Source organism: Manacus candei, unplaced genomic scaffold (assembly GCF_025592945.1).
Source record: "Manacus candei isolate 608988 ecotype Guabito, Panama unplaced genomic scaffold, ASM2559294v1 h1tg000003l, whole genome shotgun sequence".
Taxonomy (NCBI): Eukaryota; Metazoa; Chordata; class Aves; order Passeriformes; family Pipridae; genus Manacus; species Manacus candei.
In genome coordinates, this window is record NW_026138051.1 from 1,854,397 (window position 1) to 1,873,161 (window position 18,765).

The window sequence follows — 18,765 nt, forward strand, 5'->3', positions numbered from 1 at the left end:
TATATTTACATCACTTTAAACCAGGTACAGATCAGTCTTTATCTTTTCTGATTCCCTGTAGTGCTTGTATTAAAAGTCAGTAAACAATCATAACCTTGTGTTACTCAGGTTTACAGGGTCCCATCCCCTTTTAGACACTTCAGGGTTGCTCAACAGGACACAAATAACAACAGACACACTCAAAAGCAGTTGAAAGGCTCTGATAGAGGCAGCAGGCAACAAGGAGGGAAAACTGTTGCATGGGTTAAACAGAGCAGGGATATATGATGACAGTATCTGACATTCAGCAATGGGCTGTTGCACAAGAACTGACTGAAGGCAAGGTAATGGAAATAACTTTCCACAGAGCCTGTGGATTTTGATGTTACAGAAGCACAAAGTCAGGAACATAACAGCATTTTAGAAGGTCTAAGCATCAATGTGGGAAATACAGTTCAATTCATCACAGGAAGGGACTAACAGGAAAGAATTGCCCAAGGACACTGAGCCTGCTGCTGCAAGGCCAAAGTTCCACCCTCTTCTATCTCCCAACAGAACTCCCAGGCAGCTGCTTCCTAAACCCTCAGCACAACTCCCAGGAGACACAGATCAGGGGCAGGTTGGGTCAAAGTATTTTCCTTTGTGCTGTGACCTGGAGAATCCTCTGCACTAAACCAGTCCAGAGACAGGAGTGTTCATGCTCATTAGGGGCTACACCAGACTCAAAAGCCAGGATCAGAAAGGGAAGGAATAATGTATGTAAAAGAGTAAAATATTTGCTCAGAATACAGCATTTCTGGCAATACGGATGTTTCCCATGAAGGTGACTATTCCAGGCCAGTGGAGGTTGTATTTCCCCAAGCATTGTAAGGTGCTGGAAGCAGTAACTTCTCTGCAGGGGAGAGAGTTCACTGCTCTTCTGCTGCTGCAGGACTCTGGGTATGAGGGATAAAGGAGGTTTTGCAACTCACCTCTAGCACTGGCTGCACAACTTGACTTTTTTTCCCCTCATTTCCCCTCAACCCTGACTTTGATAAAGCACCTCCTTTTGGAGAGGCAACCAAATAAAAGTCTTTCCCTATATAAGCAAATGACATATGGTCTCCTTGTCCAAGATCACAAAAGAACATTAGGAAAGCCAAGATGCTCCAGAAAGAGGGAGAAAAATGGAACATCTGACTTAGTAAAAACCAAGCTGCCACTGCCAGAGACTAATGAACAGTTTGCTGGCTTCAACTTCTTTGATGATTAAACACCATCTCCTGTTCCCGTCATTCTTGGGAAAGAAATTAAAGTACAAAGTAGTCCTCAAGTATGTTCCATTTGAAGGAGGGGGTAGGGGAATAATAGGAATTATTTTGAAGGGGAGAAGGCAGGATCTGCCTGCAGTCAGTTGCAAAGAACTGGAGCAGTGTAAAACATACAGGGGAATACAGGAAGGACAGAGCACAGTGGCCACAGTTCTCCTTTAGCAAGCTTGGGAAAGAAAACTACTTTGCCCTCCTAAGGGATTGTCCATTTCCAAACACATAAATGGATGGATCCCAGACCTTAACATGCACCAGTTAACCTGACATCAGTAAATACCTGAGAACAGCTTTCCAGCCCTAAGACAGCACAAAGTCTGTTCAGACTCTCACCTTTGCTTAGGGAAGGAGGCAGCAGCTTTTGTACCTCCTGTACTTTCCATGGGCACAGCACTCTGCCAAAATGCTGCTTTTAATTTCTGTTTTGCTGCTGGTGCCAGTGCTCGGTTTTACAAATCTGAGGTTTTGCGTGACAGCTGTTAGACATAAAGTGACAACCATCTCAGATGCTGCCCTCCTCCCTGCCTTAGCAGGTGAGAAAGACACAAATCTCTTTCCACTTTCCCTCTTTTTGAATAACAAGGTGTCAGCACTGACTTGGGAATTCGGAAGAGCACCTTCCACCTGCACTCCCTCTGTAAATAATGCCAGGAAGGACTGGCTTCCAGGGTACAGACTATGCCCTTCTGTGCTGCAGGTCTTTGTGCTCTTGAACTCGTTTTCTTTAGGACCTGAGAAGTAGTTTGCATGGATGTGTTCCCCTCACTAATCTGATCTACTTTTCTAGTAATTTGCATGTATTTAATTGCTGAATGCATGTCCAGAAACTGGGACAGGTATCAGCGACATCCTCAACAATTAGGGGGGTGTGAGCAAAGTGTGGCTTTGTTGCCCTATTTCTCTCCTGCCTTGCCCTATCCCTGCAGCACCTGGAGTGGTGCTGGTCCTGCAGGTGTAAGACAGAGGACATTTCTAGCTGGGTGCTGAGCCAGGAGGGCATTGATCTGCCCATGACAAGGCCTTCAGATTCCTGAGCCTGTACATCAGTGCCCTGTTTGAGCAGGAGGCAGCACCACATGTCATCCTGCTTAACAGCCCCAGTCCTGCTGGAAGCAGAGGTCAAGAGGACAAAGCCAGAACTGAAGGGCACGGGGATGAGCATCACCTGCTCTGTGAACACAGGCTGAACAGCAACCTTGCTCAGTGTTACAGGCAGCAATCCCAAAATCACCACCTGCAGCATGACATCTTCCTCGGGCAAGCTCTTGGAAAACAATGCCAGGCAGTTTCTATCCTTAAGCCATAAAATCTGTGAGCTAATTCACAACATACCTGCTGGGCTCCTCTCCTCACTTGCTTCCTCATGTGCTGGTAGCTGAGCAAAACCCAGAGCCCATTCCATCCCCAAAACCAGGATTGTTTGAGCTCCCTGTTTCTGCATTACCAGCTTGCACTCAAACCCCAGAGCAGGTGATGCTCTTGACCTCTGCTTCCAGCATGCCCATGTTTACTTAAGGCAAAGTCTTCACTTAGCCCCCCTTGTTAATTCTCTGAACCTCTCTCTAGGAGAGCACAAGGTCACCCATTGCCACAGTGGGACACACAAGCATTACCACAGTGTCCCTGTGGAGCCTCACAGCCATGACCAGGCTTTGCAGGGCTGAGAACGGGAGTCTGAGGACTTGCCCATATTACAACAATGCCTCCTGGTTTGATGTGCCGGGTAATTTAACACAGATTATGCTGCCATGGGCTTCTGCTGACCCCTGGCAGGGGACCATGGTGCTTCCAAAGGCCATCTTCACCTTCCATTGTCTGCCTGCACTCATCTAGTCCACTACACTGCTGCCTTCCACACACCTAGAGGCCACAGGACAGGGCTGCTGCCTGCATCCCACCTCTCTCCTCCCCTCTCCCATCCACCTTCTCCCAACTCATCTTTTCTCACCTTCCTGGCACCACCCTGGCTGCCTCACAGCACGTTGTTGCCATACACATATGGGCACATTTAATATCCAGCCATGAAAGCTCAAAAAAACATTTTTAATAATCACTTTGCATTTAATTAAACATGCAACAACTAGCCTATTACAGTAAATTAAATTTAAGTGAGACATTCGATCGGTGACTAGTGAAGGTATCAGTTTCTAAAGCCCTCAGAAGGATGGAGGAAGAAAACTGGATTATGTGAAGGGAAAGTTGATGCTGAAAGACAGGAGATGCTCTCTAAACCTTTTCCAAGGGTCTTCACCACCTCTGCATGTATCCCCAAAACCCTTCAAAGGGTCTTCACAGCCCCTCCATATATCTTCAAAGAATTCTCACCTTGTAGTGACATTTTTACCTTATACTTGCTGAGGTAAAGCTCATTTTAAAGTGGTTGCAACTCAATAGGGATTGTAGCAGGATCGACCTGGAAATGGAAAAAGGCATTTCTCCAGAACATTCCCAGAACTCTTCACTCCTCTGGACCTTTTTTATATTTAAATTAAACATTCTCTTCACCATGACAAGAGTTTTACTGGACAGTGATCCAGGCAGACTTTACGTCAAGCAGGAGAGATGGTCTCTACTAGTCAGTGTCCGTGTGGAAGACAATGGGGAAAAAGGCTGGAAGAATGGGGAATTAAAGCAGTTAAAGGGCTTGAAATCAGCTACTCTAGAAGACACCTCTGGGTACCAATTTCAGCTCACCTAATGCTAATTCTGTAGATGACTTCGGGCACTTTCACCAATGCTTCATTTTCCCTTATCTGTAAAAATCAGACCCTGATTTTTAACTGACTAGCACCAACCCCAGCTCCAGGCTGCAGTTTGGGATCTCCACATCTCTAGGCAAGTGCTGTGTGTGTAAACACAGGAACGAGTCTTTCCTTCCTGAGGGGAAAAAAAATTAAACAGAGTTTGTAATTCCCAGTGCAGTCAAGACCACCAGTACAGTTTGTGGTTGCATAGGTGGGGAACCACGTTATAAATGAAGCAATATTACTGCTTTACACAGCAAAATAAAATGCCATATATGCAGCTCTGGACATTGAAACCATGAGACTCTCTGCAACAATATCGAGGCACAGAGTGCTTTAAAGACACTGCTTTAAGTTAGAGAAGGAATGTTTGCTACTTCAGGTTCTGAGAATTGCCAGAAAGATGTCATTTCCCAGGAGGCAGCCAGAGGCAAACACGTCCTTTAAATGATTTAAGACAACTAACATGTCCTGGGTGAAACAATCACCTCAACTAGGCTGGCACAGATTGGCTTGACCAAAAAGGTTAGAATGGTGTTTATTTCCTGCAGAAAGCAAAGTTTGATCGTGTAGGAAGGGTAACTGGGAGTAAGCAGATTAGATGGTGAAGCACAGAAGAGCAGAACATATTTCTGGCAACGGGGTCAAGTGTAGTCTCCTAAGCATAGAGGATGGAAGCCCTGGGGTTTGAAAAGCAAGGCCTACTTTTCAACAAGCTCAATCAAACTAGATGCAAACTATTGCACTTGAAAAACTCCTGCACCCAGAGACCCAGTTCTGTGTCTGGGGTGACTGTTTCTACATGGGAACATTCTGCACAGCTGTGTCTGCAGCCTCTAAGTTGACAAGCTCAGTAAGATGGAGTACTGCCAGAGAAAAGGGCTAGAAATCAACTTTCTCAACTGTGGTGTGCACAGAGCACTGTGCAGTCATTCTGGGACCACCAGGAAGTATTGGGGTATCAACAGATCTGTTCTAGGAAACAGCTCCTACTGCCAAGATTGCTGACCAGGCAGTGCATCCTCAGGGATTTAGTGAACCTCTGCCTCCACCCATGGGTTACTCTGCCCTTGGCTCTGCCAGGGTAAAGCCAAGGCAGCCAGTCCAGGCTGAGGCCAGCAGCAGTGCACACCATATGGCCCATCCTGCCCCTCTCCCACTCCATCCATCCCAGTGCTGACAGTGGGATCACAGACCTGATGGATGGGAGCAGGGCAGTTACCTGACAACAGCACTCAGAATGCAGTTGCATGGAACACTCCTGATTCTGCTGAACACAGCTCAAGCTTATCACAGGCTGCACAAAGAAAAATAAAAGAGGTTTCAGCAGGGTGTGGAGGGCCACAAGCAAGCAGACTTGGACTTCACAGCCAAGTGGATGGCTGAGAACAAGCTGCAGTGTCTGTCCATGCTGAGTGAGTGCTCGCTGCAGTACCAGGACCAACAGTCCTGGAGCCAAGGAGCTCTATTTGCAGAGCTGGCAGGGAGCCCATGTGAGCTCGGTAAATAAAGTATCCAGATAATAAAAATACCCAAAAGCACTGCTTAATTTTTTTTTCTGAGGGATCTGATACAGACAGTAATATTGAGAGGGAACAGAAGGATAGGGCAAACCCATCCTTCCAGAAGAGTGGAACACAGGGCATCTGATAGGTGTGATGGCTCTCAGCTGGCACAGCTAAATACCTGACACTCATTTTCAGGGGAACAGCAGAGATTCAGGATAACTGGGCTCAGACAGGAGCTTCTGCATTGTAAAACCTCAAGTCCCCTGCAATCTTAGCTACAAACTCTTGATAAATAAAAGGGTCAATACTTTGTGTATCCAAAACCTAGGAAAGCATCAAAGGGGATGGAGAAGGAGACACAAGCCACAGACTGCCTTCCCCTGCAGCCACACTGAAGTTACAGGAGACACTGTGGTAGCAGGTTGCTGCAGAGGAAAAAGGAGAGGAGATCCAACCTGTAAGCAGTGAGTATGTTTTGGGTTTGCTTCCCTCTTCACTAGAGCCTCAGATGGTAGTGCACCCTGCAAAGAGTGGGCAAAGGATGTCTGAGAGGACATCCTCCAGCCTGGTGACCCTGGGCACTCTGGCACAGGTAGTGGGAGACCAGCTGTAGGAGACCACACCTTGCAAGCAGTGACATGGAAGGGGCCAGTGGATCTTGCCTGTTACTCCCTCCTCCTCCACTTTTTTCTGGCTGGAGCTGGCCTGAGATTCTGCTTGTGTCAGAACAGCAGGGACTACCCACAACTCATCCCACATGCATGCATGCCCTCCTTCCCCAAAATGATCCCTTCTGTCTGACTGGAGAACCTTTCTGGATCTCCAAACAGCTCAGCAGATCCTCTTCCTTTTACCATCCCTTTTCCTTGAATGTTCCTTTTTCTCTGTAGCCTAGCAACTCAGCACAGACTCAGAATATTAACAACTCCTGTCCCCACACACGATCTTCTCCAGAGGCCTGAAAAATGTGATAGCAGGAAGGCTGAGAGGGGTAGGAGCAAACACAAGAGATGTGGGGAACGTGCAGAGAGCCTCTACCAGCATTCAGAAGCAGCAAAGCCATTCAGCTGTCATATCTGCCACCTTCACTTAACATGTACATAACATATAGAGCTATATATAGCCCCACTTATTTACATATTCAAATAGCAACACCACATGCACACACTCGTATTTGGATTTAGGTTCTATATTGAGGCACTGCCACTCTTGTGCAGATACATCCTCTGCTGCTAGATGCTTTAAATGTATATGTGACAGGATGTCAGAAGGTCAGATTCTCAAGGTCTAATTTGGTTTTCAATCAAATCAGATGAAGCTTTCACTTGGGGGAAGATAGTTTAGCATTCTGCAGTAATCCTCTCCAGTGCTGCAACGTTGCTATTGGAACAGGTGGCAGTTTGGAACATTGCTCTCAAATACAGCCAGCTTTTTATTACATATATATATATAAACACATATATAAGGCTGTGGGTGTTCTACCCGTGTAAAAACCTGAATAAAAAATCAAGCAGGGAAAAAAAAAAAAAAGAAAAAAGGAATTTATCCTGGGTAAAGTTTTCTGCAGCAGCAATTCTAACTACTACAGGAATGCCAGGGTGCAAGCTGAAGTGGTTCATACCAGCACCATACAACACTGACAATGTTCAGATCTAAAGATAACTTGGCTGATACAGGAACAGATGGAACACTGCAATACATAGCAGTGTTCAGCTGAAAGCATGCTGCAAACTGTAGAGCCACAGATTCTCATCCTCCCCAACACGACTCCTCTCCTGCTGTGGGGTGGAGTCACCTCTGAAATGCACAGTGAACTCGGGCCTCTTCAGAGGGAGCACCAGAACATTTCTCATCTGGGAAATTGCCGAGTGAGCAGAACATGTGACCTGTGTTTCTGAGCACTGGGGCAGGGTTGACTCAGCCTCCCGAGGCTTGAACGTGCACTGGAGGACTTGCAGAGCTGCTCCTCAGGGATAACAGCACTGTGGAAGGATGCACGGGGGGGATCAGCTGCAACAAGAGCTGCCACTGGAGTTTATTCACACTGCACACCCCAAGGTCTAGGCTAGGAACCAGCCAGTTTACCCAACAGCTTTCCCATAACCAGGAATTCCCAGTTATGCAGACAAAGGGCCTTCTGGCAAACCCACCCATTAAGATATCAGGCAAATGCTGGAAGATCCCTAGGAAGAAACAAGCATAGTAGGATAGAAAGCTCCAGGGGCAAGAGAGAGTGGCCCTACTCCAGCAGTTCACAGGCTTTCAGCTGAGAGCTTGCTTCAGGAAGGTTTGTACAGTTCACCACCTACTCATGGCAGCATCACACCATTCAGGCAGCAAAAATATTTCATTCAAGGACATCATTAATGTGGAAAACAGCAGAGTCCTTCAGCACAAGCATAGGAGCCCCCTTTTAGGGGAAGGGGTAAAGCTGTCCCCTCTCACACAAGGACCACCCCAGGTTGGCAGGACTGCTGCTTTACCAAGCAGCACATGCACACAGTCCTTGAGACCTCTGCCTCAGAAGGAATTCCTGGGGCTTTGTGCAGATCCAAGCTTCCAGCTGGCCCTGGCATTTGAAGAGCCTGGATGGTGATCTTTGGCTTGTTTCTTAGCAACTGGACTCTAAGTAGTAGTGATTTTACTGTCCCTGCAGTCAAGCAACACCAGGACCAAGGGCAGAGGGAGGATCTTGTCATGGGAACAGGATAACTTGTGAAATATTATGGAAGGCAGGCAAGATTTTTGCCCTCTACAAGTTGCCATAAATGCAGTAAATATTGACATATGAGTCACACTGACCTATTTTCTAGCTTTTAAGCCAGGACAATCTCTTTGCAACTGATTTCAGAACCAATGAATGGGGAGTACTTCAGGCCCCTTCAAGAGCTTGCTTTATTCTTAACTATTTTATGCCAGAACCCTACCCTCTTGTGGAATATCCATCCCTGGTTTTGGGGCAGAAAGATGATCACTGCTTGTTTAAACTTGAGCATTCAACACACCCCCCATCACCACCACACTGCAGAGCACCCCTGAAGCCAGATGCTTTACTTATCCTCACACACTACCTTAGTCCAAGGGATTTTTCAGCACAGCCAGTGGGAATTCTACTGAAGAAAAGCACAGTGTGATGTGAGCAGATACCCACATCTGATTCTTGACTTAAGGCAGTATCAGTGCTGCTGAAAGTCACCCTAAGCCTCAGCAGCCACAGGATGTCACCACTGCAAGGACAGAAACACCAGCCACAGATGGCAGGTGAGATGGGTCCCTGGCATCTGCTTTGTTGCCAAGGTGTTCCTGGGAGCTCAGCAGATTTCTACTCTCACCATCTATCTAGATGAGCCACAGAGCAGGCTGTTGTACCTCCTGCCTGCAAAAGAGACCACCTCAAAGCTGGCATGTCCACAATGGTTTGGAGGTTACTCTCCACCCTGCCACAACCATCTTTTATTTCTCCAAATATCCCTCCAGCAGAAGGAAAAACCATCAGGATGCTGCTGCTTCCCTTCAGCTTCCCAAGTGATTGTGTGTCTCTGCACAAGCTGCTTCCTGTTGCTGGAGGAGAAGAGACATGAGGAAGTCCCCAAGGTGCCTGGATGTGACTGATGGCAGTGGGCACAGTTTGCCTCCCCTGGGAACTCCTCCCCTCGGGAAAATGCTGTTTCACATGTACAAAAGGGCCACTGTTTGATTTCCCAAGCACCCAATGCACTGCAGCCCCACACCCCAGGACCTGCAGTGACAAGAGCTGCGTGACCCCAGTTGTGCTGGAGCAAGAGGAAGGCACAGATCCTTGTCAGCTCTGGAGAACCCTTCCATCCCAGCTGCCTGCTGCAACACCTCAGTTCAGATCACAGCACACAGAAACCACTTGTGTGTGGAGGAAAAAAAGCACATAAACCCCACCAATCCATGCCAGCAGGGATCCCTCACCCTAAGTTAGAGCTCTGCCATTCTTCCCATGCCACACTGCAGGATGAGCTGACCTGATCAGACCAAGACTCAGAATCATAGAATCATTAGGCTTAGAAAAGACCTCCAAGGTCATCAAGTCCATCCTTTGACCAAATACCACCAAGCCCATTGAACCATATCAAGTGCCACATCTGCTCACTCTTTGAACACTTCCAGGGGTGGTGACTTCCCCCCTTCCCTGAGGAGCCTGTGCCGATGCTCAACCCCTCTTGCAGTGAACAAATTTTTCCCAGTATCCAACCTGAGTCCTCCTCCAATAGAAAGGCCCCTCAGCATCCTCTGCCACCTGCAACACCACCACCCCAGGAGCCCACAGCAATCCAGCAGGACTGCAGCTCAGCACCAAAGCTGTCCCCTAGTTTTTCCCATATTTTGGAAGTCCTCAGTATTCAGCAGCCTTGAATACCAAGGTGTAATGCATGCACACACACACACACTGAATTTAGATACCTCAGTGTCCCAGAGCTGGGGATACCCGAGGCTACAGAGAAACATTAACAGCACTGGAGTGTCATGTCATACCTGTGCCTCATGGCATATAACTCCAGAAACCTCTAACTGTAGGATTTAAATGCTTTAACCTTTGCTTTTTTAAAACATTTCAATACCTAGGGAAATAGAGACTAGGAAATATCTGTATGTCATTTCTCCATTGAAGAGAGACAGCAACAAAGCAGAACATTTTCAGTTAAGAGTAAGAAAAATGTTGATATATTTGAAGATAATAGACCGTAGTAAAAAGTACAGTATAATAGTAAAAATTTCTTCTTTAAAATCTTGGCTTTTAAAGCTCAAGACATCTATAACAATGGAAAATCCTTTTCAAGGGCATATGGCTGCAGAGTTGTTCTGTCCATTATCACAGGTGTACAGAGGGTCTGATGAGGGTCCTCAAAGGCCACTCCCAAAGCTGCATCAGCCCCAAGGACATCAGGGTTTTACACACTCAATTTTACTGTCAGGACAGTTCCAGAATGGATTGGACATCACACATCCAGATCAGAGATTCCCCATGCATGTACATTTTCCTGCATTTCCCTTCCCCTTTCCTGAAAGGGCCCAAAGGTCAAGAGCTCTGACATGGAGAATGTACAGCCCAAGAGGCTGCTGTGTTGTGCACCAAAGACAGCCTCTCCTCTGGAGCCCAGCCTTCCAAAAACCACCTCCTTTCACCAACTGTCCAGCACACAGCAGAGTCAAACACATCTATTACTGTGCATGGGTTACACTGAAATTGAGATTCAACTAGTCCATGCATATATTCCTGTGACAACAGAACTGCAAAGCCTGCTCAGGACAGATTCCACTACCAAGTCTACCTCAGACATGCCCAATAGATGGAAAATGTGATGTAGTGAGAAGAGTGATGCCCCACTGATGGCATAACGTGTTGTAGGATGAACAGTCCTGCTCAAAAACACCCTTACACAAATCCTGATCCACTTCCTTTTGGGTTAAAAGCCAGTTTTAAACCCCTGCAGCTCACTGCTGTCTTGGGGCATGCTTTACATCTCTCTTGAACAGGGAAAACTGCCAAAGGAGACAGCTTGTTTTTCAAGCAAGCTTTGAGAAGTTGGGCAATAACAGAGATGATGCTTCCTGCCATAACCTCCAAGAGCTCCAGTGCAGTGTGCCACTGTGAGAGCAGTCACTCCAGTGAGACAGCAGTGTGGCACCTGGTCACACAGGGCTTGGGAGCAGGAGGCCACGAGCCACTGGCACAGGCTGCCCAGAGAAGCTGTGGCTGCCCAAGGGCAGGTTGGACTGAGCTTGGATGAACCTGGGATAGTGAAAGGTGTCCCTGCCCATGGCAGGGGGGTTGGAATGAGATGATCCTTAGTGTCCCTTCCAACCCAAACCATCCTGACTCCACGAAGCAAAGCATCAAGGTCAGCTTCGCTGAGCATCCTGCACCACCCTCCAACCCACCCAGCTGCAGACTGTGCCCCAGCAGAAGGTGTTGGCAATCCCACGGGCACCATTCCTTTCACACATATATTCCTGCAAACATTTCTATCTGGAAGCCTTGCTTCTTACACTAGGCCCTCTACAACAATCCTCTTGTAACTTTTCAACTTGTCACCGGGTTTATAAAACTTTAAAGCCAGTGCTATAACAAACTGAAATGATGTTATTGCAGATGTAGGAGAGCATCTTGGGATGAATAAATTATAGGAGGCACAAAGAAATCATGACTATAATGGCTGGATGCTCTGAGCTGTCTACGGTGTGCAGACACACAGGAGGGAGCAGGTTTAGGACTGCACAGATCATGGGGCAGGAAAATTGAAGCGTTATGAAGGGTAACCATCTCTTATTTCAAATGCATACAAAACTTCTGGTAGTTTTCCTCACTGAAATAGTTCATTAATGCTTCAAGGGAGTCTGAACTGTCTGGTACTAGAAAAATATGTCCCCAAAGATTACTCAGAGAGAGAAAAGGCTACACTTGGAAGCATTATCCTCTAGTCCCACCATGCAGAAATATACAGCATACCCTGAAAAGGCCAGTCCTCAGCTGAAAGGACATGCAGGAGTAGGGGAGGACTCTTTCTGAAGTCATTGGCACTGGACAACATCAGAGTTGGATGATCAGAGCAAGCTGGTTGAGCCAGACCATGAAGGTGATAGTGAGTTTGGGCAGCATTCAGGCCAGGTAGCACAAGGACAGACACCTGCCCAGCCTCAGAGTGCCCTTTGTTCTCCTGAGTCAGCAGCACTGCCAGACTCCTCAGTGACTTGGGCACCATATTAAGAGATTTGAATGTATCCCTACCCAAGCACCACTACACACCAACAAGCATCTGTAAATACCTGCATGCAGTTCCTTGCTTATGGCAATTCAACCACCTGCAGCAAAACAGCATTTACCAGCTCACCTGAAAGGAGATGGGCTGGGCAGGGAACTAGGAGATACCACCCTTCTGTTCTTTACAGGTCATCAGAGCTACTGAACAGCAGTATGAAGACATTCTTCCTTTCAGCCTGTCTTTAAATCCCCAACTTGCAAATTTGTACTGGATATGAAAAGACTCCAGCTAGGCCTTTCATCTTTGTGGATCAGCACTTCCCAGAGGGTCTGCCAGTCAAATGTGCCCTCCCCAATACCTATTTGGCCTGGCCCCTGGCATCCTTTCCCAGACATTTCAATTGATGTCACTGATCTTGGCTCAGCAAATAATCCTTCTAATCACTGACAAGAACAGAGGCTGCAGCTCAGTGTTGCTCAGCCAAGCTAAGAGGAGTACACAGCAACAAAGCATTTACTCTAGAAAATAAGCTTGAAAACATGACTGACCACACACAGGCAGCAGCTGCAAAGGGCAAGAAGGTGATATTTTTTTAATTAATTAAGGACTGTAGTTTTGGTCCTTCATCACTGGGAGACGGTTACAAATCTAGCACTGTCCCTGTGAACATCCTGCATCCTGGCATGGCTCATCTTCCAAGCTGGGTCATGGCACAGTATCTGGGCATGGCCCTCAAGGGGGTGGAGGTGCACCAGTTTTGGTGTCAGAAAACACATGGCATCTACAGGCAGCTGCAAAGCATTGTGAGTGTCTGGGAACATCCATCACGAAGACACAACCACGCTGCTTTTCCAGAGAGCCCTGTAACCTCCAGGATGGAAACATCACCACATCATCATTTTGGGAACACGGTTCCCACGGGAGGGGAGGCAAGGAGTGCTCCTTCCGTCATGGATGGAGCTGTATGCCTCCACAGCACCACATCCAGTTGGACTCCTATGGAAAACAACTTTTGGAACCACGCAATGGCTGGTCACTGACAGCACTTGTTCCCCACCACCACGCAGCCAACAGGCGCCAAGAGTCCCAGGGAAAGGCCTGGGACAGCCGGGGGCTCTCCTCAGCCTGCCCAGTCCCAGCACCATTGTTCCCAGAAGGATGTCTGAGGATTAATTAATTATCCTACAAGGGGCAGTAAGTAGTAACACTCCTTGTGGAACAATAGAAGCTATTTGGTTGCCATGGCAACCCAGCTTCACTTGTGTGCCTTTAATTTATTCATTGCACAGTCCCTTTCCCAAGCACACACGATGCCAAAAAAAATGCCTTGTTTTTCTTGCCAGGATCCGTGTCCAGAGCAGGGGTAAAACACAGCCCTTTCCCCGGGCATCTGTCATACAGAAGAATGATGCACATAAAACCCCTTCAGCCTGGAAACTCACATCATATGAGAACCCTTCTGCTCCCTAAATGTCCGTTCTTTAAGATGGTTTTGATTTTTAACCCCTTTTTGAAGCTGCCTCACCATGGTGCTTATGGCTCTTGATCTTAAGTTCTCACATACAGCCAACCTTGTCTCCCACCCCTTCCTCCTATATATGTAGGAAGGATGGGCAGGAGATTATTCTTGTCAAGTCAAACAGAGAGCCAGGAGGGATAATCAAGAGCCCAGAAGTGACATCCCTTCACAGCATCCACAGGAGCAGGGCATGGACAGTGCCTGGTGCCACCACCATCAGAACACTCAGTGCCCATTACTGTGTTGCTCAATTCCTGCAAGGTCCAGAGCAGCGTGGGGATGAAGATCCTTGCCAGGAAGTCTCTCTGTGCATCACACAGAGGTGTTTTTGTTGCTGCTGCTCCTCCACAGCCCCGAGCTGTTCCGTGGCAGAGGGAAGCAGGTGGTCACTGGAGAGGGGAGAGCATCACGTTCACATGGCAAGGGCTGAAAAGTACAGCTGGGTGAATGGCTGCTGGGCTAGGACACAGCATGCCTGGCCACAACTGCTCACAACACCTGCAGGACAAAGCACTCCACCAGCCCTTGTAGTCCATGGCCAAATCTGCAGCAGCAGGTTCATCCTGCATCAGCCTCTGCAGTGCCCAGCTACCCTCACAGAACCATAAAATGGTTTGGGATGGAAGGGACCTCAGAGATCATCTCATTCCAACCCCTTGCTATGGACAAGGACACCTTTTACCAGATCAGGTTGCTGAGAACTTCATCCAGACTGGTCTTGAACATTCCCTAGGATCAAGCAGCCACAGCTTCTCTGGGTTACCTGTGGTGTGCCAGGGCCTCACCACCCTCACAGCAAAGAATTTTTCCTAATATCTAATCCAAACCTACTCTCTTTTAGTTTGAATCCATTCCCCCTTATCCTGTCACTCCATGCTCTTGTAAATAGTCTCCCTCCATCTTTATCGTGGGCTCCCTTCAGGTACTGGAAAGTCACCCCTAAAAGGGTTCTTTTTTCCAGGCTGAACAAACCCAGTTCTCTCAGCCTTTCCCCATAACAGAGGTGCTCCATCCCTCTGATCATCTTGGTGGCCTCTTCTGGACTTGCTCCAACAGGTTGATGTCCTCCCTGTGCTGGGGACGGACCTTCTCAGGTCTACAGGGACAGTTGTTACAGGTAAGCTGAGAATCAAACCTCTCCTAGTTATGTTTATGCAAGGTGGGGTCTTAAGCTGCATGTCCAGCCCCCAGAACATTCATGTTGGCTCTAGCAAGGAGGGTGACAGCTTGGTCCACCACATAAGAACATTCAGGTCCAAGCTGAGACTGGGGGAGGAGATGACTCAAAGTTGAGTTCTGCCCTGACAGGCAAGATAGACAGAACTAGGTTAAGCCATCTGGCTCTTCTAAGTTAAGCCTAACCTCAAGCTCTACCCAGTGCAATGGAGACACAGCTCTGTACCTGAATCTAGGGCTGTACACCCTGTCCAGTGCCACCATCCCTTGGACTGAGGTACAACATGTCACACAGATAATTGGGGTAATGAGGGGATGGTCGCAGAGAGTCAGGAAAAGAAACTGTTCCATACAGGAACCTGAAGGCTCATGGTTGGCTCTTCACCCTGGGTCACACCAATTTATGCATTCAGGGTTTTCAAGCAGTTTGGGAACAAAAACAACTGGTCAGATTGTCTCTCCTCCCCTCCGTGCAACAGCAGAATAGTTGGTGGGCAAGGGAAGCAGGGCAGGAGAGTCCAGAAACAGATAAATAGGACAGGAGCCTTGGGAGACCAAGGTTTTAATTGACTTGAATGGCAAGAGCTCTAAACTGGCCCAGGAACTGAGGAATGGGACAGCTGCTGTCAAGAGGTTCCCACCAGCCTTCCACTCCACTCAGCCTCCGGGAAAGGAGAGGAGTTTGGAGGAAAAGCCTCTGGACAGGAGGGAGAAAGGTAAGTTTAGGCAGTGACAGCACAATTCCTGTCCTCTGCTGGGTGCTAAGAGCTTCTGAGACAGACAGCACAATCCTGGATGTGTACCCAAACCAGATCAAAGTAATCTACAAATTTAACCCAAATCATTTCCATCTGAGCAGGTATTTTTGCTCTCAGTGGCACGAAAAGCTCCAGTCTATCAATGCCACCACATCTCCATTAGATGCCTCTCTTTGTAGCACAGATCTGCCAGGAAAACCCAAATTACCACCAGCAAACACAAAAAGCCACCGTTTCTCAACTTGGCAGGGACAGGCTGGCCATAAAGCCACCTTTGTGTCAACCAAAACACACAATTCACATCTACTCTTTTAAGGTGTAAGCATTACTGAAGAGGTGGCTGTGCAACCAGCACAGAACCTAAGGGATAAGAATGGCTCTGGAGAAGATGCCACTAGCTCCAGAGGTACCAGCAGAGATCCAGATGGCTCTGAGGAGCCACTGCCTTGGAAGCAAATTTCAACCAGAAAATGGAAGAACAGTCTATCAGGCTTTTTTTTCCTTTCTTTCTTTCCAAACTTACCATGTTGACTTCAGAGATCTGGTCAATGCTGGAGATGTGGATGCTCATTCCCACTGTGACAGGGTTACCTGAAAAACAAACAGACTGCTTCAGGACCACATTCAATCCCTCCCCTCCCATCTGCAATAAAAGAATTGCCTAGAAATGCGTAGATATGATTTTTAAGCAGTCCCACATTCCCTGAGTATCATGGACTTCAAGTTGCATGTGCTCAAATGATTAGATTTCTCTAACTCCCAGACTTACAGATTCACTCCTAGGAGTGGTGCAGCCTAAGCCTGATTCTTTAATTCCTGGAAGTTAATTACCCCCCAGTAATACAATTATCTCTGCTTATTCCAAATAATGCCTTCAGAGACCATCAGTAGGCTCCTCGTGGGCTTGCATAAGGTGTTACTGATTGACCACACAAAGAACACAGCAACCAAACCCATGGAATCTCTGGGCAGGAAAGATAGTCCAGCTCACTGCTCCACCACTCTGTCAGCTCTGAGTGCTCTGTCTGAAAATCCCACGAGAATTGTAACACCCAAGATATCAGCAAGTACAGGAAACGGATCCATGAAGTGAAAAAACAGGATTTGTGGAGTGGCTTTTCAGAGCAGAGCTCTGATTAGGCAACAGATTCCCCATTTTACCACGAGCACCAGGGCATGTGTCACCCCACACCCTCCTGCCTGCAGCCACGGAGCTGTGGCAGACATCTGTGCACAAGTTTCCTGGGAAAATCAGATATTCCCCTACCCAGTGACCAAGCTACCCACACACCACAATCAGTGCCCCTGGCTGTCACATGCCAGAGGAGCTGGTGGAGAAGCACCACAGCAGGGCAGTCCCAGACAGCCCCATTGCCTTCTCTGGCCCAAGTTCAGCAAGGGTGTGTTACTACAACCCATAAACCTATGAAGTCAGGGCAGAAACAAGCCATTTCAGCCAGTTCCTCCAGGACTGTGGGCATCCCAGCTTGATCAGACTCACACCCAGTTCTACCTGAGCCCCTCTGACCAGCAGCTCCCACAGCCAGGCAACAGGACAGCCCTTTCAGTGGGATTTGAGCCACATGAAACTATCTGCAGGGAGATTCACTATCCCAAAACCAGCAAGAAGCCTCCTGTAGCTGGAGATGGGGTTTCTGGGTGCTATCCCTCTCCTGCCAGGCCCACAGCCCCAAAGGCAGAGCACAAACTCAATCCCACCACAAGAAAAGCCCCTCTCCTCACAAATGCAAGGTGGAAAAGGATCCCTTGCAATGCATTACTGGAAAGGGAATGTCAAGCAGTTGTGCCACTCAAGGTATTAACTCTTCCATGGACTCATTAATAGATCTAAGCACTGAAATATTTACAGATAATCATGAGATGGCTTAGAAAGTAATTAGGAGACTGGGGGAGAGGGGAGAACCACACAACTGGAAATGAAGTGATTTTTTAATTACGTGTTACCAGAAGTAGGGAAGCAGTGTCATTAGGGGTGCCTTGTGATTGGGTGTGCTCTTCACCGAGACCCTCTGCTGCAAATTAAGCAGCATTATCCTTTAATGGAATATGAACAACACCGAAAACATCAGAATCAACAACTGTAATTAGGCCCTGCTATGCAAATCTCCTTAAAGAGGCAGTGCTCCCCTCCAGCACGCCCAGCTCGCTGGCAGGGCTGCCCGAGGCAGGGGGGCTCAGGAGACCTCGTGGAGCCTCTGAAGATCCCCACATGGACACACTCCCAGGCACATCTTTGCTGTACTTCCACCTTCATCTTGCACAGGGGAACCAGGTGGGAAAATAACCAGGAGTCACAGCAGGGAGAGAGGATTCTCCCGCACCCTCCTTTGCGCCAGAGGCTGACAGGGGCACGGCAAAGCTTTTAAGGAAGTCTCACTTTGATAGTTTGCCTTTTTTTTTGCTGAAATCAGGGCCTTGTGATAGAAGCCATAGCAGGAGGAGGAAGTCATGGCTGCCCTGAGGATCTTGCAGACTAATTAGTTACAAGAGGAGAATCAGGGCTATGCACAGGGCTGCAGCAGAGGAGGGGAGAAGCCAGATTCCCACTCCAGACCCTTTCTGCCACACAGTGTTGCTCCCTCCAAGAGCTGCCCTACTGCCTGTTCGCCTTCCAGTGTGTCCCCAGCAGTGCTTGTGTCACTGTGGTTGTGCATCCCTTCCTTCCCTCAGTGCAAAAAGTGGTTTTCCCCTCCCTGCTGTGCCCAAGCCCCACTGAATCCAGCAGGGTGGGTGGGTATAGCAGGGGAGCACTGACAGTGGGGATATACAAATATTTGTCAAACCCAGAGTCTATCCAATCTATTCTATCTGTCTAGACATTTGTGCTGTGTTCATCACCATGGTATCTGAGTGCCTGAGGTCATGCAGTGACTCAGTGGCAGAGCCATGGATAAGCTCCAGACCTTCCTACTCCCAGCTCCAAGAGAAAGGCTGGAGTGGAGAGATCAGCCCTGCTGCCCCCCTCCAGCCCGGGCTGGGCTGTACCCAGCTCCCATGCAGAGTCAGCAACGCTCCTCTTGGC

At 48.0% G+C, this 18,765-nt stretch overlaps 1 protein-coding gene across 2 annotated transcripts in view; it reads right to left on the reverse strand.

The window, feature by feature from the left end:
* LOC127471163 (gamma-aminobutyric acid receptor subunit beta-4) overlaps positions 1 to 18,765 on the reverse strand; it is a 69,633-nt gene that overhangs the window by 26,477 nt on the left and 24,391 nt on the right. For both annotated transcript variants that reach the window (XM_051787834.1, XM_051787825.1), the window contains exon 3: positions 16,246 to 16,313. In XM_051787834.1, the coding sequence (XP_051643794.1) occupies positions 16,246 to 16,313 (68 nt within the window). The remainder of the gene's footprint in view (positions 1 to 16,245; positions 16,314 to 18,765) is intronic.